This window comes from Podarcis gaigeae (genome assembly GCF_964106915.1).
Source record: "Podarcis gaigeae genome assembly, chromosome: 8".
In the NCBI taxonomy this organism is placed as follows: domain Eukaryota; kingdom Metazoa; phylum Chordata; class Lepidosauria; order Squamata; family Lacertidae; genus Podarcis; species Podarcis gaigeae.
The window spans coordinates 22,467,814-22,490,796 of record NC_139684.1 but is presented as its reverse complement, the minus strand read 5'-3'; the positions used below and the strand labels follow the sequence as shown (position 1 = coordinate 22,490,796).

The window sequence follows — 22,983 nt, the reverse complement described above, 5'->3', positions numbered from 1 at the left end:
AGTAAGGGGTAACCTGTTGGATAATTCCTGTGCAAACAGAAATGGGAGAAAAAACCGAAATGGGAACCCACGTTTTCTTATTCCTCCTATGTCCAAAAAAAGGAAATCTGTTGTTGTTGATTTCGGTCTGCAAACGACCCGTAATTAGTTATGTTTCCTGGCCTCTCCATTCACATTGTGTTTCCTTTGCATCGAAATTAAAGGGACGCAATAACACAACAACAACGTAAATTACATAAATTATATAATTTCACCACAGCAGACAGAGAGGCCAAAGACACAGTTTTAGCGAACAAACTGCAGCAAAACAGAAACAGCGCTGCATGAGATGCATGTAGGGCTGGATGAGATGGGTCTAAACTACAGAGCCTAGGGCTTGCCGATCAGAAGGTCGGTGGTTCGAATCCCCGCAACGGGGTGAGCTCCCATTGCTCGGTCCCTGCTCCTGCCAACCTAGCAGTTCGAAAGAACATCAAAGTGCAAGTAGATAAATAGGTACCACTCTGGCATTTCTGTGCACTGCTCTGGTTCACCAGAAGCGGTTTAGTCATGCTGGCCACATGACCTAGAAGCTGTACGCCGGCTCCCTCGGCCAATAAAGCGAGATGAGTGCCACAACCCCTGAGTCGGCCACAACTGGACCTAATGGTCAGGGGTCCCTTTACCTTTAAGGGGGAGGTTTTCTGTGCATGCCCAGAGACACTCTTTGCTTGCTATGCCCTATATGCCATTGCCAATCCATGGCACTGAGTGGGGAGAACAGGCCCCTAATGGTACGTTAAGTGCCCCAGAGAGGTTCATCTACTAGCTGGCTATGTCGAGGTTGTTCTGAAGCTGCCAAGAACTTTAGGGTGGATTAGCAGAAGAGGTGAGAGATTATTTTCTGGGTGGGGAGCCACCCACAGAGAATAAGAGTTTTCCTTCATCCTTCTCTATTTCCTAGGCCTCCCTGTACATTTTGGAAGGGAGAGAGAGAGAGCGCTCTGAAAGCCCAGGGGACAAAGAGCTCTTTATGCCAGAAGTAAGGTGACCTCAATGGCATTTGCAGAAAAGAAAAAGAAGGGGGAACATTACAAATGCATGCCCAGAAGAGTTTACAACCTGGGGAATGATCCTGATCCTGGCTGGTCTTTGCTTTCTTCTTCAGAGCACTGATACTTCCCAATATATCGTAACGGGGGGGGGGGGACACTACATACACTCCAGTCAAATGCCTATCTTAGGTTACATCTACAATATACATTTAAAGCCGTATCATACCATTTGACAGTCATGATTTCCCTGGGAAAATTCTGGTAGCAAGCTTTTCTTAAGGATGCTGAGAGTTTTTAGGAGACCTCACTGATGCCCAGAGTGGGGCAACAATCAGTCCCTCTTCCCAGGGGCCACATTTGTGCCCAATACACACATATTTCCAAAGTACCCTAAAACAGCAATGCATAACACAGCTATTTATTAAAATTTGCACTTCTCCGAATTTCGTGATGCAGTTCTCCAACCAGAGGAAAAGCAGGAGGAAGGGCTGCAAAAGGTCTCAAATACAGTCCTTTGCATTTCCAGGTGGGGCTGGAAAACCCTGCCTGAAATCCTGGAGAGCCGCTGCCAGTCAGTGTAGGCAATGCTGAGTTGGATGGAAAAGGCAAAAGACATTTTCCTATGTATGCACATGTATTAGAGGAAAGTGCATGTGGAAATGTGTATTTTCACTAATGTGCAAATACATGCCGGGAGAGCTGGATGGCAAAAAAAATGAATACATTAGGCAAAACAAAATGTGCATTTCAGAAGAAAATTCCATGAAATCATACAGGCTTTTGAAGACAATCAAGCAACTGCTGAAATAAAGCAGACTGATCTGAGCAGGAGGAAAATGTGATTTGTTCATCCAAAAGCTCTTCTTGCAGCCTGAGCAGGCTCTGTCCCAACCTTCTCATGAGCATCAATGTAGGGAGGTGTAGAGATGTGGCTGGTGAGCCATGTCCCTGCTTTTGCAGGTTGCTATTCATGGAAATGATCACATGAACAGGGCTTTAGGCCACCAAGTACCCACTTACAACTTGCACTTCTGCTGCAGACCCACCCAGGTCACTGCAAATGTAGCATAATGCATATAGGACCATCCCTTCATCAAATCCCAGAATTGTTTTTAAGTCACCACAACTTCCCTCTTTGCCTCCCTTCCCACAAAAACACCCTGGTTTGAAGAAACCATCTCTAGTGGAGGGATGGGGTGTGTGCTTCTCACTGCCCCTTAAGCCAACTGTAGCTTTGATCACTTGCATTCTGCTTAACTTTTGCAAATACACCATACATTTGAAGCCCATTTCACCTTCCATCAAAGAATTCCAAGAACAAAAATAAAATTTTCAGCCCACTTACCAAAACCCTTAACATCCTATTTGGTGGGAGGATGTGCCTTAAATCTGCATTATTTCTATTATTAGTAGTAATAGTAGTATTAATAGCCTACCTTTCCTCCAAGGGGCTCAAGGCATTGTATATGGGGAGCCTCTCCCCCATTTTAGCCTCACAACAACCCTGTGAGGTAGGGCTAAACTGAGAGACAGCAACTGGCCCAAGTCCACCCAGTAAGCTTCATGGCTGAGCAGGGCATTGAATCCAGGTCTCACAGGTCCTAGTCCAGCACTCTAACCTCTGCACCAGACTGACTTAAAATATGCCCTAAATGTATGGTGTGTAGACAGCCCTAACCCTAGCACTGGTATTTTTTCCAGAGTCAGAATGAAATCATTTGGTGCAGGTTCATATTACCTCTGATTGTTATTACTATTTTCTTGATAAACGTAATGCTGTTCCATTTCCTCACCAGCAGAGCTAATATCACGTAGCGGTTAAAGGACTGAACTTTGAACCAGGAAGCCCATGGTGCAAACAGGTGATTTCAGCCTTAAACTCACTATCTCTCAAGCTTCATGTGTTTTGTGTGCACAATGGAGGCTAGCCTTACATGCCTACCTTATGGGATCTTTGTAAGGATCACCAAGATCATACATGTGATGCACTTTGAACAGTGCAAAGTACGAAATCAATGCTATCATTCTTTTCACATTTCTAAATAAGCCGGTCCTCCCATTTGCAAGGCAAGTTCAGACATCGTTCCCCGCTCCCTTTTTTAAAAGAAGCATTGGGTTGTAAACAATGCTAGTCATACAGAGGAGACCCATTGAAGTTAATGGGCATTGCTAAGTTAACTCCATTAATTCCAGGTGGTCTACTTTGAGAAAGTCTTAGTTGGATACAGCCTATTCTATTTATTCAGTTTCATTAAATATACATTTCAAATCACAAGCAACTCGGGTGTAAAACCTATGGCAGGGCTTGCGACCCTCCAGATATTTGCAGGACTCCAACTCCCATCAGCCCCAGCCAGCATGATCAATTAGTAGGGATGATGGGAATTGTAGACCTGCAAATATCTGGAGAAAGACAGGTTCTCTAACCCTGACTTGGGGTATAAAAATGTTTGGTTTAAAAAAAAAATAATTACAGTTTATTGGCATGTAATGTAAGTTTGAGAAAACAATCATTGATGGCATGGGAGAAGCTTCTCCAATCAGAAAGATACATCCTAAAACAAATGGGGGGGCTGTGGTACTCCAAAAGCTGCTGAAATATGATTCCCATCAGCCTCATCAAGCATGACCAATGACTACAGATAATGGGAATTGTAGTTCGACAACATCTGGAGGGCTAAAGATTCCACCCACCAATGGTTTGCTTTCTCTTGATAAGATTTTAAGACTCCAGAGTGCTGCCACCTTGAACTACATCCTCTGTGGTGGCTGGGAAGCAGCAGAGAATCTATTTCAGGACACTGGTCCCCATGGAGGGTGGGCATGGAAGAGAACCCTTCCCTAGAATGGAGGAAGGCATGCATCTGCAGAGGAAGTAGTGTCTGCGATTCAGGGCTGCTGTAGTTTGTTCCACTCCTTCCTCCTTCTTCTTAGCTCTTGTAGCTTTCCAAGTTCATCAGGATGCAGTCTGATGGAACCATGAATGATATGAAAAAGGTGGTCAGGCCAACAATTATCTCCACCAGCCCTATAGGATTCTTAGGGGTCTTAGAAATGGCACCTCTGGCAGGAAGTCAGACTGGGAAGCCTTAGCACATACACTGTCCTCAGCAACTGCAGGCACATGAGGCTGCCAAAGGATGCAACCTTCCTTCTCTCTTCTGCTTTGAAGTTAGAACAAGATGGCAGCTGAACACCTTCTTAAACTTGGTTCACAAATACTTGTGCATCTCAGTGTGTTTTCTGTTTCTTTGGGGGAGAACTGGGCCTGGTGAAAAGACTGTCAACTCTTCAGAGTCCTGGCCTCCCAAGCCAGACACATATGCTTATGAAGGACTATAGCTCAGTGGCAGAGCATCAACCTTGCATGCAGAAGGTCCCAGGTTTGATTCCTGGCATCTCCAGGTAAAAATGTCCTGGTCTGAAACCCTGGAGATCAGCTGCCAATCAGAGAAGACAATACTGAGCTAGATGGACCAGTGATCTGACTCAGTATAAAGGCAGTTTCCTACATTTGTGTTCTTCCTATGACAAGTTATTTCCTCTCCACTTTTGCTATCCAGTCCTTACGACTGGGAGAAGATGGGAGTTTGCTTATATCAGGAGCTCTTCCACTATCTCAGTTAGACATGATACTCACACCTGCTGGGGAAACTCCGCCTATTTTTTGTGCTTAAACACAACAACAACATCATATTCCTTGACCACAATGACTGATGGGTGGAAGGTGCAATGGAATAACCTCACAATCTCAAGATCAATTCTGCTCAGACATAAGAGCTCTGCTAGACCAAGCCAGATGCCCATCTAGTCCAGTATCCTGTTCTCATAGCAGCCAATTGGTATTCATAGGCACACTGTCTCCAACAGTGGTGGAACATATCCACTGTGTCTAGCCCTAGAAGGGCTGGTGAATCCCAGCCTGTTCATTTAACTTATGGAACTTTGATGTATACATCTTATCAAGAACGGGAGGAGAGGAAAATATATATTTAGGGGTGGCAAGTCAAATAACCTTTTCTCTCTATGCTTTTGTAAGTTCAGTTGCTCCCTGAATTAGCACTGGTTGCTATGAGAGCATCAGTGGCAATGGAACACCCTCTACCTGCTCAGGTGATGCCTGGAGAGAGATGGGTGGCTAGAAAGAATTCACAGTATTTCATCATACCTTCTCTCAGTAACTCAGGGGTGGGGGGAGAGTTTTGCCTTGCAAAGTGGGTCCATATCATCACCCTGTGCTGTACACGGGAATGAAGAAATTAGTGTTTTGCCTAAGTACACCAACTGCATCATTAACCTGGGTGAGATTTTAACCTGATACATCCCCCAATTCAGTTTGTGCCCTCGAAGCAATCTTTTACGAAAGCAAAAGTGAATGGGGCAATGAATGTAAATTTTGCCTTTCCCCAGCAGCCAAACTTCTTGACACACAGAGATACACCTCTCCTTCCTCTAGCAGGAGGCTATACTAGAGCTTGAGCACATATTCCAACCAGCCAGAAACTGGGGAAATGGGGGCACAGGGCAGGATTTGGCTGCAGAGAGTTTTGAGGGCCATACAAGAGAGGCCTAGAGAGAGAGATTTGGCCCCCAGAGCCTGAGCTCCCCCCCCCCCCGTTGTAAATGTGTCTCTTTTAGATTATTAAGGTAAAGGGATCCCTGACCATTAGGACCAGTCATGGCCAACTCTGGGGTTGTGGCGCTCATCTTGCTTTATTGGCCGAGGGAGCCGGCATACAGCTTCCGGGTCATGTGGCCAGCATGACTAAGCCGCTTCTGGCGAACCAGAGCAGCGCACGGAAACGCCGTTCACCTTCCCGCCAGAGTGGTACCTATTTATCTACTTGCACTTTGACATGCTTTCAAACTGCTAGGTGGGCAGAAGCAGGGACTGAGCAACAGGAGCTCACCCCGTCGCAGGGATTTGAACCGCTGACCTTCTGATCGGCAAGTCCTAGGCTCTGTGGTTTAACCCACAGTGCCATCCACGTCCCTGATTTTATTAGAGTTTGCAAAAAAAAAGCAAAACAAACTCTTAAAAGGTTAGAAAGCTGATTTGCACTACAAATCCTCTTTTCCACGTTATCGTCTGCATTCACCATCATCACCGCAAACATAAATAGACATACCCCCAAACCAAGAATTTAAGAGGGGAACAAACACACTTGTTGCCCGAACTACCTTCAAGTCACCACCCTCTAGCAGCTCTTGCATATACAGAAAGGTGGTCCTCAGGTCTGTGTTGAGCTGCGTAAAACTCAGAACACTTTTTCATTTGCATTTTGCCCTGCATCAGTATCATGGTGCAAACAAGCAGTGTGTGCGAAAAACAAACTTATAAAGATGACAGGGGACAGATTGTGATTCCCAGCACAGATAATGTTCCTGCATGTTACTAACGCAAAAGAAAGAACTTTTTAGGCGTGTGAAAAATACATGCAGCTGGTGAGTGATATATTAACCTTTGGCGCATGATTTTTTTAAATGTAAGCCTGGGGAACAAAGAAAAGGGAAAATTCTTATAGACATCGAGGCACGGCTCCATTTGGAAGACTGTGTGCAGTTCTGGACACCCCATCTGGAAAAGGCTGCTCTAGAACTGGAAGGTCTAAGAACGTTGAATGAAGAAGGATATTGACAAGCTGGAATGTGTGCAGAGGAGGGCAGCCAAGAGGATAAAAGGTCTGGAAACCAAGTCTTATGAAGAATGGTTGAGGGAGCAGGGTATGTTTAGCCTGGAGAAGAGAAGACTGAGAGGTTATCTGAGAGCCATCTTCAAATACCTGAAGGGCTGTCACACGGAAGATGGAGCAAGCTTGTTTTCTCCTGCACACGTGCAGAGACATTTTGTGCTCAGTGGTGACATGCAAACAAATCTTAAGTAACAATTGCATTTTAAACTTGGGTCCCAACTCTACAATTCTATTATCCCCCCCCAAAAAAGGGTGGAGAAATCAGCAGCCAAAATGAAAAACTGTGGGGGGATGCTGTTTGGCTTGGGGGGGGGGGAGAGATGACTTTGAATATGGAAATGAAACATCATGACTGTAAAGTCATTGCTATGGAAGACAATTTTTTTCTCTTTCTCTCTTTCTCTCTCTCTCTCCACACAGCTTCTCTCCAGACTGATGTTTTATTGGGATTTATTCTGAAACATGTTCACAGTAAAGTGATTTATTCCTCTTTGGTTTATTATTTGATACTTTCCCAATGCTATCATATAATAGGTTTCCAGAGGAGCTGCAGCACAACAAAAATGGAAGAGCAGCAAAAGAGAAAACAAAAAAACCCATACACACCCCTGAACACTGGGGGTATGGAAAGTGACAGAATTTCAGCAGAAAGTGACAGGATAGACACCGATTGGAAACGAATCGGGGCATAGCCAGGATTTGGGGGGGGCAGGCCTTTTGCTAGGGTGGGCAAAACCTCAGTTTGCAATGTATTTTTATTGAATTTTATTGATTGGGGGGCAGCTGTCCCTCCCTGCCCCCCCCATGTGTCCACTCCAAAACTTTTGCTGGCACTAACAGTACTGAAAGCATAATCACGGTGCAACTGCCCTGATAGCACCCTGAGCGCAAATTGTCATGAACGTGCAACAAAAAGGATGGTTGGAGAAGCACATGGTGAGGAAGTATGGCATTGGAGTCCAGAAACCTAGGACTGCATGCAACCTTAGATGACGTGAGAGGGAGGAAACAGGAGCATTTTAGTGCAGAAAGGCAGGGCTATCGGCAGTGAGGGAACTTCTAAGCTGCCTTCCACAGTCAGAGACAGTATGCAAGGCCATGTGTCGTTTTTGAGCTCTAGTGGCGGTCCTTCAGGATGGGGGAGTGGGGAGAAGGAATTTGCTGAGAGAAGAATGAAGGACTCACTAAATGGGCTTCCGTTTTACCCAGGCAGGCAGGCAGGCAGGCAGGCAGGCAGGCGATCCTGACTTATGGGGAGTGCCAGGTCAGAGGCTGAACAATTCTCAGAGCTATCGCTCCTCCTACAGATCTGCCCAGCTTAGACACCATCCCACAACTGCCTTATTACACACACATACAGCATCTCCACTTAGTCTCCCTAGCTCTTCAGAATCTCGCCATCCCAGCCAGAAGCAGGAAGGGTGGAGGGGTTTTTTTGGGGGGAGGGGTACCCGAGAAGAGAGATGAGTAGCCCGTGGACCGTCTCTTGTCTTCAGCTTGCTAGACAGAACTCTAGCTGCCTGTTTGAAGGAAAGCACCGAGTTGATGTTGAAAGAATATATACTATACTGTTCTTAGTTTAAAGGGAATAACTAGGAAGGGGGGGTGTATGTATTCGCAGCCTTGTAGAGGCCTCGATCCAGTGCCCCCTACCCCTGCAGAAAGAGAAAATTGTTTATATATTTTGGACACATCTGAACTATATATGAATGCTTTTTTCACCCTCCCAAAGGGGGAATAGAAGCAAAGTGTTCTTGCTTGAACTGCATCTGTGAAAGCGGAATTCCTAATTTGTGTAGAGGGGGGTGCCTTTAACGTCTCCTTTAAAAAGCAAGCTCGCGTTTTAAAAAGTTCTCCAAACCTGTTGAAATCAGCCATCTGATGAGGGCAGAGCGTTTCCTCTGCATTTTAATTTAATTTTAATTTATTTATTTTTTTGCAAGAAAATGACGTAGCTCCCCGATCCAGGTGGGAGATTGCACCCCTTTTAGTCGCCCGCACACACACACACACACACCCGCCCGCAGCACCAGGCCAAGCCAGCGAAAGAGGGCATTGCCTCAAAAAACTAACGCCAAAAAAAAAGGTTCCCCCCCCCCTTTGCGTTTCAAAGACGGTTTAAGGCTGCGACCCTAAACTCGCCTGCCCGGGAGCAAGCCCCGATGAATCCAATTGGACTTGCTTCCGAGCAGACGCGGTTCAGACTGCGTTGCAAAGGACCTGGTGCTAAGAAACGGCGAGAGGGGGAAGAGCAAGGTCGAAGAGCTTTTCGCGTACATCGGGCGGGCCACTCTGAGGATAATCTCCCCAGCCTTTCCTTCCCGGGACTGGAGAATCTGAAACGGCGCAGCCTGGGCCCAGCCGCTCCAGGTTCGGTTCCTGGGGAAGCCGGTCTCAATCGTTCCCTTCCTCGCTCCTTAACTTCTCCCTTTCTTCTCCTCTTACTTTCTTTTTCACATACAGCCTCAAACGGCTTGCCTCAAGGTTTTATTCCATAATCTGGCTCTCGACGGTTAAGGAAGTCACTCGGGCTGCAATCCTATATATATATATATATATATATATATATATATATATATGATATTTGCTTTCGTAGATTTTCACGGGTACAGGAATGCATGTATATATGTATATATATATGTATGTATGTATACACACACACACGTCTTTCTTTCTTTTTTGCTAAGAGTTAAAGCCAGGATCATGGCTGCCGGCCTGGCCGTGCTTCCTCAGAATCAAGCCCTATTTAATCCGATGGGGCTTGCTCCTGGGTAAAGTGGGTTTATGAGTGCAGCCGGGCTCTATGGGCTTTACTTGCAAGTAGACACGCAGAGGCTAGCACCGCTATCTAAGACTTTATTTAATTTATTTATTTATTTCCCTGTCTCTTCCAGTGTAAAGGCATCTCCCAAATATCACCACGTTTTCTCCTGCAACGCACGCAGCCCATACCCTTTGCTGTAAATGGGACTCAACTGCAGGAGCGGTTTTTGTTATTTGTGTATTTATTTATTTATTTAAGCAGAACAGAATCCAGGGAAGTGATCATGGTACAAAAATCAGGTATCACCTCCCCGGCCTCAAGCCTCTGCTCCCTCTTGGTCTCATTGCGCCTGCCTTTAAATAATATTTTTTTTCATTTAAAAAAAAAAACACAACATTTTATAATTGCATTTGTTCTGGAGTTCTTTAATCCAGAGATGCAGCCCTACTCGGGAGGAAGAAGCCACAAGTTGCTCTCTCAGCTCAGCGCGCGTGTAGGTCGGCAGTTCTGTACGCGTCGACTGGGTTCTGAGTTCAATGGGGCTAAGCGAGAATAGGATTGCAGGGCCCAAGATGAATTTATTCAGCTGTGTGTGTTTGGGGGGGGGGTGTCATTTAACTTGCTCACACACACACACACACACAGGCCATCCCAGTTCATGCCAAGGGACAGCTGTCTGGAGAAATTAAAATTTCATCTTCACATAGGTTCCGCGGTGAAGGGCTCCATTCAAGAAACGAAACCCACACGCATTCACACATCACATTCCTCGTAGTGAAAACATGTCGTGGAACCGGGAGTCTCCGGAGAGGCCCCTTTCCATCTGCTGGAAATATTGCCCACCGAAAACCAAATCCTACTACAGCACATTCAGGCAGACGTTGATTCGCCTTTACCTCCTCGGCTGCATCAGTCACAAGGAAGCGGGGATGATTTTCATTTTTTATTTTGTCTAAGATACCCGATCAGCATTTCAAAACACAAACAAAACTTGACAGGCATTTCAGGGCAAGGAGGAGGAAAGCGAACGCATTAGGCCCGTGTTGGAGAGGAATGGTTATTTGAGGGCGCGATTGATCCGGAGATAAATGCGAAAGCAACGATCGCTTGCAAATCAGGACCGAACGTTTTCCGTGCAGAAAGCCCCAGGGATCTGGAAACCCGGACTACTGTATTTAGAGGGGGGGGGAGAGAACCTTAAAAGTATCCTCAGCTTCAAAGGGCTTGCCCCCCCTTCTCCTTCCACGCGCTGTAAACTGTTGAGTCTGGGGTTGGTATCAAAACAGCTGAATTTAATCAGGACTTTCATAACAGACACTTCCAGGTTGGATCAAGTGGTAAACGGCGGGGGCAGAAAGAAATTCTCCTTGCGCGGCTCAAAAAAAAAAAAAAGTTTTTGAAAACCATTTACATTTTTTAAAAAATCACCTCCCCCTCCCCATGTACATCCAGAACCCCAAAACACAGAGAGTGGAACTGCCCTCCTGGGGGGGGGGGGTGAACTAAACTCTCCAGCACACATTTGCAGCGCAAGGTTGGGAAAGTCTACTCAGAAGCAAGTCGCTTTTTATTTCAGTGAGGCTTATTCCCGAGTAAGTGGGCGCAGAACAGCTGCTTTTAAGACTGAAATTATCCAAGGGAAGCATTCAAGCACACCTGAGGTCTCGTCCATTTCACCTCATAAGGAGAAAATGACAGCGACATTTCCACTCCGACCTGATGAAATGGACAAATTTTAATTTTAAAAGACACACAGAGAGAGAGAGAGAGAGAGAGAGAGAGAGAGAGAGAGAGGGAGAGAGAGAGAGAGAGAGAATTTACATATATCACCTGAGGCATTCGGGATGTGATTGTTTTTAATGCAGCAGAGGCAGATATATATGGAAGGGAGCCGATATTTCTGTTTATTGAAAAATTGTAGTATTAATTACAAAGAAGTTGCTGTACCAAAGTCCAGCCGTTTCCCAAGTTTGATACAGCGGTAAAAAGACACGAGGCGGAACGAGGTCCTGCTTGGAGATCAATTTTTCTTCCCTTCCTAGATTCTACCCAGTAGTGGAAAAGCGGGCTGGGGGGGGAGGGGAGCGGTCCGGGGAGAGAGAGCTGTGAAAACAGGAATTTGTTCCTGTTAAAATTACGGGGCCTGTCAAGGAGGACAAGCGGCTGCCTGCACGCCCTGCGCGCTTGTTCCTTTTGCGCCTTGAAAAATTATCCAACTATTGATTACGTTAAAGCAGCAGGAGGAAGACCGCTGCCTTTTCTTTTCTTTTCTCTCTCTCTCTCTCTTTTTTGAACTCTCGCCCTTCCGAAAAAGTAGAGACTAAATCAAGGGAGTTTGAAAGTTGGTGTTGGACAGATCCTGCCTGGAGAGGAGGGGACCGCTCCATTAAAACCGCAGGAAACGTGCTTCTGTCCATTAGGGCTGCGATCTCACTTATTGGAGTTGCATTAAGTGTGAGACATTCAGCGTTGCAAATCTCTATCTCCACTTGTTTCCTTCGGGGTGATCTGGAGACGAGCATGCAGGGGACTGGAAGGAGGAAGGATTCAGAACGGCCTTGACCTTGAACTGAGTCTGGAGGGGGTGTCCGGAATCCGGGACTTGAATCGTTAAGGCAGGAGAGAGCCGCGGGTTCTTAACTTGTCTCGGGGACGGCGGTAGAAATCCGCTGGAGTTTTGTAACGATCGGCAACACAGCTAACACGCACGCACAAAGACTTAAAGGCAGGAGTTTCAGATCCTCGCTCTCTCTCGAGAATCAAAACTTAGGTGAGCTTTCGAAATCTCCTGGCGCAAACTGTTCATGCTTGAAAATACATTAGAACTTTCACTACCGAGTAAATGTATTTCGGAGTAGAGAGACAGACTCCCTTCCCCCTTTTTAAAAGTATTTAAACGTATTCAGGATTAAAGCGCCAGCTCCCAACTTCCCCTGGATAGCTTTCCGTCACCTTATATTTGCAAATATATTTACAGGTATTTTATTTTTACAGCTTTACGGCATTCCTCCCCCCCCCCCCCTCTCCTCCAGCCACCCGCGCGCGCGCTTCCACCTCAACCAGCCACAATCTCGCGTCCGGTTTCAGCATGGAACTCAACGAGAGGCCGGGAAACAAAACAAAACAGAGCGTTTCCAAATGATAATTAAGATTAAAACAAAAAAATCAAGACAGACAACAGCGATTGTAAAAACACAAAATAGACCCTCCCGCTTTCCAGACAAAACAATGAAAAAATATCTGCCAGAATGAAATGCACGCGGTGTTAACTTCGGAGTTTAAAAGAGCAGGAACAACGCAGAAACAACTTATATTATTTTTGCTACAAAAATCCTGAAAGTGGGAGATGGGGCGGGGGGAAGATCTATCGTCATTTGACAGCTAAAGTATCTTAGATCGCGCAGCAAACAACTTGCCCCCCCCTCTTTCTCATCCGCCCACCCTCTTTTCTCATTGCCATCTTTTAATATTTCATTGGTAACCGATGACAAGCGTTGGAGAAGGATGAGGGTTCTCTCTCCTCCTCCACTCCCCCCTCCCCGCCCCCCGGCAACGAGGGATCGAGAAATTGGGGGGGGGGGAGAGGAAGGAGACACGAATATATTTGCAAACTTTCCACATCCCCCTCCCCTTTCCAAGCGTGCGCGCGAGAATCGGGGACAGAAACTGCTCCTGCAACAGGGCGCATGCAGGAACCCCACCATCGCTCACTTTCAAAACACGACAACCGCCAGAGCTCCAGAAACTAGTCCATTTCACCTCGTGTCAGTTTCACTGCGTATATCTAGATAGATACACACACACACACACACACACACACACACACACACACACACACACACACACACATATATCTATAACGCCAAGCTGTATTTGGGGTTCCAGTTTCTCTGCCTCTTTCCATGAAAATCTCTCTCTCTCTCTTCGCCTGGTTGGTTTTATAAATATATATATTTCTCTCTCTCTCTCTTCCCCCCTTGCCTCCCTTTTTCTCTCCCTCCCCTTCTCTCTTTTTCACGGTCTTCGCTCTCTCTCTCTCTCTCTCTCTCTCTAGCTCCCCATCTACTCGGGAAACCTCGCTTTGCCTTCCCAGCCGCGAATCTCTAGCGCCCACTATATTTCAAAAGCTGGGAACTAAGCAAAAAAAAAAAAAAAAAAAAGATTTCACAAGAACTTGGAAACGACTCGGCGAAGAGGAGAGAGGAGGAGGGAAAGGGAGAGAAAAAAAGTTGCAGGCTTCAACTTTGTAGCTAACTTTCGCTTCGCTCTCGTTAGCTCTCCCTGTGTCCCCCCTACTTTTCATTTAAAAAAAAACCGATCCCCCCTCCTTCCTCCTCCTTGCCATCCTTGATCGCCTCGAGATCCTCAGACGGGTGAACCCCACCAATCGCGGGGTGCGAAGCACAACTCTCGGAGCGCAAGGAGAGGCGGGGGGAGCCTTGGCCAGGCTGCCCCGATCGTCGCGCAGAGACCGGCGACGGCGGCTGTGGCGGCGCGGAGCTCGCTCCCGGCTCGCCCAGCTGCGCGCATCCGGCCGCGGCGAGGCCAGGGCGGCCGAGGAGGAGGCGATCGGCTCGTCTTCATCGTTGTCGTCCCCTCACCCCAGGGCCGACCAGCCAGACACCCATGGCTCCCCCCCACCCCTGCTCAGCGCGCACCCCCCCTCTCTCTCCCTCTCTCTCTCACCCCCCTCGCCAGATCTCGCCGGGGATCTCCCCCTCGCGGGAGAAAGGGGACCTACTTTTGGGCAGTTTCCTCGCTCGCGCCTTGGATCTCATCTTGACGGCGGAGCGGATCCCTCCTTGAACCCGCAACAGCTCTGCCGCGCTATCTTCATCTCCCAAGCATTGTCAGTTTGGACACCTTCGCACATGCGCACAGAGCATTCAATCTGACACCCTCTCCGGGGCCAAAAAAACTTTCCAATGTATTCATCACCATCAGGGTTGGGGTTGGTGTGTGTATGTGTGTGTGGCTTTTTTTTTTTTAACCTCCCCCCTTCTCTTCCGTGGTCCTATCCTCTTCTTCAGATCACTTATCTCTGCCCCCACCTCCTCGGAGCGCAGCACCATCCCAGCCTTTCCTCCTCCTCCCCCCCCCGCCACTTCCCCTGATCTGCCCCTTTAAGAAAAAGCGACCTTTCTCTCTCTCCCTAACCCTTTACATGCTGCCCTTCCCCAGTGGACAATATTTAAAGATGGAAGGTAACATCCAGGAAGAGGTGACTTTGCCCTTTTTTTTTATTCGGACGATGGTTTCTATGCTATGCTGGGGTGGGACGGGGAGGGTTGGGGGGTGTATGTGGCTGGGGTTTTTTTGGGGGGGGGCGTAACTAGTCCATTGCATGCTGTACTTTACAAGTCTAATTATTCTTTTCCTAGCAACCGGTCCGTTGCAGCTGGTCAATTGCACGCTGCCCTTTTGCAGATCTGTTATTATTTTCTGGTCACTAGTTAGCCGTCTCTTTCAACCAGCCAACTGCACGCTGCACTTTACAGATCTAATGATTTTGCTATTATTTGGCTATTAGGAACTATTCTCATCAATGGGGCAGTCGCGATGGGCTCTTTCCCCCCACGCCTGATATATTATATATATGATATATCATGATATATTATGACTATACACACACACACACACGCTTTCTTCTCGCATGATCCGCAGCATGCTTACTCGCGAGTAAACGTCCCACCTTCTTCCACAGGGGCTTACTCTTCTCCCCCTCCCCCATTCCGGGCAATTGTGAATATCTGGATGTTTGATCTCTCCCACCCTTCCCTAAGGCCAGGTTTACTCGGAAGTTTCTTTTATTGATTACAGCGGGATTTACCTCCAGGTAGGCAGGTTGAGGAAGATCGCAGCCGCGGCTGAGGTTGACTGCAGAAGCTGTGGCCGTTTCCCTACTCGGCGGGGGCTTATAGAATTACCAGGGTGCACAGACAATGTTTAGGTGCACAGACTTCTTCTACCTTTTACTATGTCTTTCTCCCAGTTTTGCGCCGTTACCGAAAAACGTGCATCCCCTTCCACTCCAGTGCATTTAAGCCAATCTGGCGGGCAAAAGGAAAACTCCCCCTGCACACCCAAACGACTTTCGTTTTCCTAACGATCGGCGCATTCTTTCCCACCCTGTCCCCAATCCATTTACAATAAAAAATTGGGTGGGTTGGGGGCTTTCGGTTCTCTCTCCTCCCAGCCCCCCCCCCCACCAGCCGGTTTAAACGATTCTGTCTCCATCGTGGTGCTTGTTTAAAACACGCTAAAACCTGGTCGTGGGTCCTCGAGATGTGTGTGTGTAGGGAAGCATCTGGGCTGCGACCCGCTGCTGAAGCCTGGGCTTACTCTGAAGTAAGCTTCCGCCAAGCTGAATGGGTCTTGGCTCCCCAGCGGGCTAGCATTGCAAAGCAGCCTTCAGGGTCGAATCACTTCAGACCAGAACTTCGCAATACGACTTCCCAGGAACCTTGTCAGCCCCCAGGAAACGTTCCCAATGAATCGCTGTGGCCTTACTCGGAAGTAAGGAGTAAGGGGCTCCTTTAACGCCTAGTTAAATGGAGTTAGGCTGGCCGATCCCACGGGCAGCTTGACACGGAAGACATTACATATTTGTTTGTTTTTTACCCATTGGGCCGCATTCCTATGCAAGCTTACTTGGGAGTAACCCTCAATGAACTCAAATGTGGCAAGCTGCTAATTCACAAGTAAGTATGGGCAGGATGGAAGAGCTCAGCCACTCAGGCAGCCTGGGCACCAGCTCTTTCTCTCTCTGATCTCTGACTTACCTATTTTGCCACAGCGATGAATGTGTCCTGCTCAAAAACAAAAAAAAACATGGGGTTCTGATCTAAGCAAGTTCACCTGCTCTAGGGCGCTTCCTGTTCATACATATATATGTATTTACACGCTATTCTCTATTCTTCCTCCTCCTTTCTTCCAACTAATTTTTATTATAACAGCCTTTCCACTTGAATGTTGGACTCTGCTTTTTACAGGTCCGGGGGTGTTGCTTTAGAAGGGATCAAGGTGGTAAGTATCATTTTCAGGTCCTTTAATTAATATATATATATTATAATCATTATCTATTTAAAATGCTTGGTTGTCCTTTATAGAAACGACCCTATTCTCCAGGGCAATGGATGGAAATGGAGGAAGCTGGATCTTTGGATTCCTGAATTTTTCAGGAATCCCCGGAAATGGGAAAGTGTGTGGAGGACACTACCCCCCCCCCCCCGAGTAAATAGCCTGGCTGGATCAGTATTAATTAATTACTCCCTTTGGGAATTCAAGGGCCCGGGAGAGATGCTGACTGGAAAGAATACATTGCGTGGCGTGTTTAATATAAAGGGAAAGGGAATGTCAAGAAGCCTTCAAGAAAATAAACCAGATTTTTTTTTTTAATGCGGGTCGGAGGGGGGGAGAGAAGAAACAGGACAAGGGGCGTTCACACCCCACCCCCAGAAAAATAAAAAAGCAGCTTAGCAGCCGACCGGCAGGTGGGAGATATGAGGAGAGAATAAAGTTTGAGGTTGAAAACTGCATACTTTATTACTAGAACGAAGTACAATGGAATAAATTATTATTATTAAGATTATAGAAGATTTTCTCTTTTTTGTATCTAGATTTATATTAATCCTGTTGTGGTCAGGGAAAAGGAGGTCTGAAAATATTTGTTATATTTCCAAGTGTGGGACGGGGACGGAAGAGAAAGGTAACAAATCAAGTCCCCTGGTCTCCTTTTCTTCATTTTGTGCTCGAGGTTCAGTTACTCCAACCCCTCGCGATTTAACTCAATCAGGTTCTGGGATTCCCCCGCCCGTCCGCCCACCGCGTTCTGTTTCCACAAACTTGTAATAAAGCTGGTAATTTTAAAAGCCATTCAAATAATAAAACAAAGCCTGCCGAATTATTATTATTTTTTAAAAAGCGTTGCTTATTTATCAAGTAATTCATAAAATGGAATTGGTTTTAAATGTAGGCTCTCAAAGCACGGCGTTGGGTGGGGGTGGGAGAGTTATTTAACCAGAATTATTTATAAATGCGTTTGAATCTGGATTCTGATGATAAGGATTGTGAGAGTACATTGGATTTTTTTAAAAATAATAAGAATGGAAGAGAACTTCCGAGTCAATGTTTTCAAAGTGGGGAAACCAATAGCTGCCCCTTCCCAGCTAAAAGCAGATTGACTTTTTTTCTCTCCAAATGCGAAAACATCCTTGCGTTGCACCTGTGCGTGTAAACGAACACGTGTTCTTAATTCGCACTCTTTTTCCGCGTGTTTTTCGCGCATATATATATATATATATATTCTGCATGAGTGTGCTTACTCCTGAGTAAACCTACTAAACGCAGTCTACGCTGTTTCTTCAGTTAATTGCTGCCCTACATTGATTTGAGGGCCCCCTAACCCCAAATAGGTTAATTCAAGAGTCAGTCTCGCCGTACCCAATGGGATTTACTTCCGTGTAAAAGCAAGCATGGATACATCGGGCCCTTGAATGAGAATGACTTCCTTCTCGGTTTTTTGGTTTTTTTGTGGCGGTTGTTTCTCCACAACATAACATAGAACAGCAGACAGGTTCTCTGCCCCGCGGAATTCGCAATCCACTCCAAGATCAATACCGGGTGAGGAACTCGAGGGGTGAAAAATCCAGCTAGGAGTTTTTTTTAAAAAAAAAAAAAGGAAGGAAATGCTTTAGGAAACTCCCCAAGATTGTTTTAGAAATATTCAGCTGTATCCAACCCAACTGGAATTAAATATTTCAAGGCGGGGGGCGTCGCTCGTGGGGATTGACAGCAAGGCTGAAACGCTAAATGGGACTTACTTCCGCGTAAACAACAACTGTAGGCTGTGCCAAGTGTGTCTCTTAAGCAGGCCCTAAACGATTTTTTCCATTGAACACCAGCAGATCCAAAAAGTCTAGTGAACAGGAAGAGAGGCGGGGGCGCCATCCATATAGACAATTACTCTCTACCCCCCCATCTGCCAGGGAGAGTGCGTCCGGCTGGATCCGGTATGATGTCCTACTGTTTAGGATCGCAGTTGGTGTCCCTTGAAAGTTGGAACCCGATCCTGTAGATGTTGCTGCACTCTGAAGGAAATTCCCTTCCCACCCACGCCCGCCACCAGTAAGATTTAAAAGCAACAACACCCCCGGATTCCCCCCCCCCTAGATTGCACCCTACGGTTTACGAACCGAACTTTTCAGGGCTAAAAAGTGTGAGGAATGATTGGCACATGATCTGAAAGTTTTACCCTTGTGGCGAGTTTGGGCTGAGGGCTGCTGGGGGTTGGCCTGGAGTGACCCCCCCCCCCCAAGGAGCTGCCTAAGAGGGTGGGGAAGCGGAATTGAACTTGGGTGTCAAAGCTGCAGCGCTCTGGCCACTAGGCCTTATTGCCCCCTTTAAAGGTCAAGTGACTGTTTGCAGAATAACCACATCACGCTCCTTGTGTCCCTGACCCCCGCTTGTTTCCAATTTGCAAAAATCTCTCTTTCCACTACCTCCCCTTAATATTTATAGGGCAGGTTGATCTCAGGTGTGTGGGTCTGGCAAAGCGACCGAGCATGGCCCGGTGAGGGTTAGGAGGGAGGAGAAGTCAGCAACGTCTCTGGCAGCTTCCAAGAGATGACCAGGGCAGAAATGGAGCGATTTGGCTTTTTGGGGCCATCTCAAAATCCGCCCTTTTAATTCCTTTCAAAAGAGTATCAAAAGTGAAGTCAATTGCGCAACGCGCAAAGCAAACCACCCTGTCGCTTTAAGTTTCACCTTTCCCGGAGTTCGCTCACAAAGCGACATTTATAGCCCAGAGACCAGTGGCTAAGGTGGGTCCTGAATCAAAGGCCCTGCGCTTCGGATCCGCATTGGCCATCTAAACTCACTAGGGAGACAATCCGGCGGTGACTAGCTTGCAATGATGGACTTGCGTGGCAGGTCTCCAATGGGACTTGCTTCCCGAATAAACCAAGTTGGGACAATTCCTACTGCTTTTTCTTAGAGGGCTGTGGCAAGAATAGCAACAGGATAATGGGAAGTATAGTTCTTTTGAACACGGATGACTCTTATTATGTACTATCATTTATTGATAATAATTAACACCGACTTAATAAATGGAACTTAATAAATTTAGGAGGTTCGCTTCGGGGTAAACATAAACCGAACTTCCTCTGCTAGGTTCCCCCTTTGATTGGTGCCCTCCCTCCCTCCCTCCAACCTTTTGAAAAGGTTCAGAATGGTGGTCCCGGAAGTGTCGTAATCGCGGTGCTTACGCGCGCCAAGTCAGAAGTAAATCCCTTTGAGTGAACTTCAACGAGTTTTGACTACCGCCAGCGTGCGGATAAGGTTGGCAGCCTCAAGCGGCCCGTTCCGATACAGAGGCAGAGGATCGCGCTTGTTAAAGAAACAGGTTTTGAAAATTCAGGGAGAAACGGGAAGCGGGGATTGTGTTGGATGACCACCCTCCAAGGGCTGGTTTGGTTTTTTTAAAAAAAACAAAACCAAACCAAAGTGACACCAAATAATTAGGATTAATTGGGGATTCAGTGGAGAAGAGGGGGGAGCCTTCGAAGAATAGGTGCGCGTCACTGAAATGAGATGCTTTGAAAGATTTGCTGAGAAGCCATTTAAAAGAGGTCACACAGCAAATTTAAAGGCAGGTGTTTGTGTCTACATGGCAGATTGCGATTAATCGAAGTATTTCTTCGGTTGTGTGTGAGTTATATTCTCTCTCTCTCTCGGTGTGTGTGTGTATCCCCTTCCCCCTGTCTATCATCTCAACTCCATATTTCCTGCAGATTGCCCACCCCCCCATACATTATTTTTATACAATCAATGATCTACTTTATTAGCAGTCAAGAAACGGGCAGGAGATGGTAGAGGAATTAGAAAATCCCTCATCTGCATGATGAATTAATTTCTCTCCCTCAAAGTCCAGTCACGTCCTTTCCCGATAATCTAGAAATCAATTTTAGAATAGGGCACGGGATTTTGGGTTGGCTTTTTTGTCAGTTCAAAGGAGGGGGGTACTTATTTAAGGGGGAGGGATGGGGGGGGCGTTACTAGAAGAAGGGATTTTACAAGAATAGGCTTTCTCCAGATGAAAAGTTGGTGACTGGCAGCGCATTGGATGAAACGCAGCGTTTTGAAAAACAGCACCTGTGGTCATTAATCAGATTATAATAAACTCGCAGTCCCAACCGGGTTCGGACGAATGTACCCCCACGTGGATACACAGGCCGGCATGTTTGCTCAGGAGTAAGATTTTAATGAGTCCAATGGAATTTATTCTCAAAGCAGCTCTGTAGTCACCTCGATGATGCCAATAAACACAATCGCAGTTTTTCATATAATTAACTACTACTACTGTTATTATTATTATTATTATTCCACCTTTCCTGCAAGATAACTGCATAGTTCTCCTCCTCCCCATTTAATCTTCACAACAACCCTGCGAGGTACCTTAGGCTGCACAACCGGATTCTTAAACCGAAGTCAATTCGGTGCCAGAGGCATCCGTCACCCCATCTCGGCGCATTGCCATGACGTTCCATCTTTGAATTGTTTCGGTCTAAACTTAATTGCGTTGCGGATCACAGCTGAAGGCCAAGCCACACACATACAGGAGCGACGCTTGTCCGCAAGCTTTTGTTTCTTGCGCACAACCGCACTCCTCAGAAGTCGCGAATTTAAACTTTAGGTTTTTGTTCTTTGAAACGCGCACACTAAAAAGCAAAGCGAAAGCAATTAATTCTGCGCGGCTGGTTCGGATTACGAATTGCGAACCGAATTAGGAGCAGGATCAGAGCTATCACCGGATTGGGGAGGAACTGCGCCGCTTCTTAATCCGCCCCTTGCCACCGCCCTGTTTACATCTAAAATGCACACAAACACATTTATCACTGGGGTGTTCCTAGCTGCCTTTTAATATGGAAAACCAGATAGACCAGTCCTGGCAAAACTAGGGGGGAAACAAATACAACGACCCCCCCCAAAAAAAATTCGGTCTTCCTTGTTCCAGAAACTGAAGAGGGAGTTTAGATCAACCTGGAGGAGCAAAGGGATTCCTTGTATGTGGTCGCTGCTCTCTATTTCCAAGGTGTCTGCAGAACTCGAGTCTGTGCTTGGTTACTCCAAAGTAACACCCCCACCCCCAATGTTCAATAAGGCCTGTTCACAGGTAACGGTGTCCTTTCCTTCTCCCCCAAATGATTTATATCCATTTCCGCCGATTTTTGCGCTTGGTAGATTTTTTTTTTTTTTTACTCCTTTGACCACAAGACGAGGCAGAATGTGGGTGACCTAAAGGGAGGTTTTAAAAACACTGCACTTGGATGGACACCTTTGGTTAGAGTGTCCCTTTCAACCCGTTTTGTTCTCCTCTGTCCTTTCAGGTCGAGAATGCCATTATTAATTAGATTTCGCTGTGCATGCATCTGCTTCTCCTTAAGAATCCCTCCATATTCAAATATCTAGCCCTCAACACACGCACGCACGCACATATATATTGTGGACTAGAAACCTTTATCGATTTAGTCTTGAAGACTAAAATGTTACTACCCTCCCGTTTTCTTTAGGTTAGCTTGGATTTTTATGGAAGGCAAGGGAAAGGGGTTAGCCTCACTCCCCTTGGGGGTATTTACTCTGCCCCACTCTTGTAAATAAATAAAAATAAAGTCAGGGCTGGGGTGTGTGGAGATCATAACGCGGATGAAGTGGTTTTCCATCGAGGGAGACAAGTCTACCAGCCCTAGAATGATTCTTCTGCGCTAACGCTGCCCAGACGACCTTCCTCCCTGCCTGCTTTTCCCGATCGATATTCTTCCCACTACCCAAAAAAGGGGGGCAATTCATAACAATTCGCAGAGAGGCGATGCCTAGTAATATCGCCTCTCACAGTGGAGGGCGTCGAGTTTCACCTTTGACAGCGCGTCGGTTCGGACTCCACGTCTCTCCACAATAATGCATGTGTGGCTCCATCAATATGCATCTTAATTCTTAAGCACTTGTCTTGGCTGTGAATGGGCGAAAAGCTCTCCCAACGAGATCAAGGGGGCTTGATGTACACCTGCATAGGGTCTGCGCCTACATTTGGAGCACCTCCCCCCCCCAAAAAAAGAACGATGGGAACTGTAGCTCGTATGCGCTAGGATTTATGGGTAAACTACGGTTTCCAGGCTTCGATGTACGCCTTAAAGGCATGGTGGCTACGTAGCCTTTTTCCAGTGAATCATGTGGAAATCACTTCCCAGGAAACAAACACAGGATCGGGCTGGATTTTTTATTTGGATGGAGGTGTCCCCGCCTTAAAAACAACATACACCTGAGCAGTGTCAAATGCGGGACCCATTTCAAGGAAGTACCGTAAACTCTTGACCCCCTCCCCGGCTTCCTCGCGAGTCAGATTTTCAGAGCGGGTTGTTCCAGGGTCCTCCAAAAACCGGACTCCAAATCTATACCAGCTACAATTCCGTTGCTCGCACTTACTCGGAAGTAAAGC

General features: G+C 46.7%; 1 protein-coding gene and 1 long non-coding RNA gene across 7 annotated transcripts in view; one reads left to right on the top strand and one right to left on the bottom strand.

Moving 5' to 3' along the window:
- Window positions 1-14,453, bottom strand: part of PRDM16 (PR/SET domain 16) — a 440,541-nt gene extending 426,088 nt beyond the window's left edge. For 3 of the 6 annotated variants that reach the window (XM_083752463.1, XM_083752464.1, XM_083752465.1), the window contains exon 1: window positions 14,233-14,452. In XM_083752463.1, the coding sequence (XP_083608589.1) occupies window positions 14,233-14,269 (37 nt within the window). In that variant the 5' untranslated portion in view covers window positions 14,270-14,452. Of the gene's footprint in view, window positions 1-14,232 lie in introns of all 6 variants that reach the window. The other 3 variants (XM_083752460.1, XM_083752461.1, XM_083752462.1) reach the window with 2 other exon arrangements.
- Window positions 14,454-14,479: 26 nt separating this feature from the next.
- LOC310850894 lies at window positions 14,480-17,384 on the top strand. The gene is made up of 3 exons (XR_014567446.1): window positions 14,480-14,712; window positions 16,484-16,517; window positions 17,111-17,384. It is a non-coding gene; the product is annotated as an uncharacterized lncRNA (long non-coding RNA).
- Window positions 17,385-22,983: the final 5,599 nt, after the last annotated feature.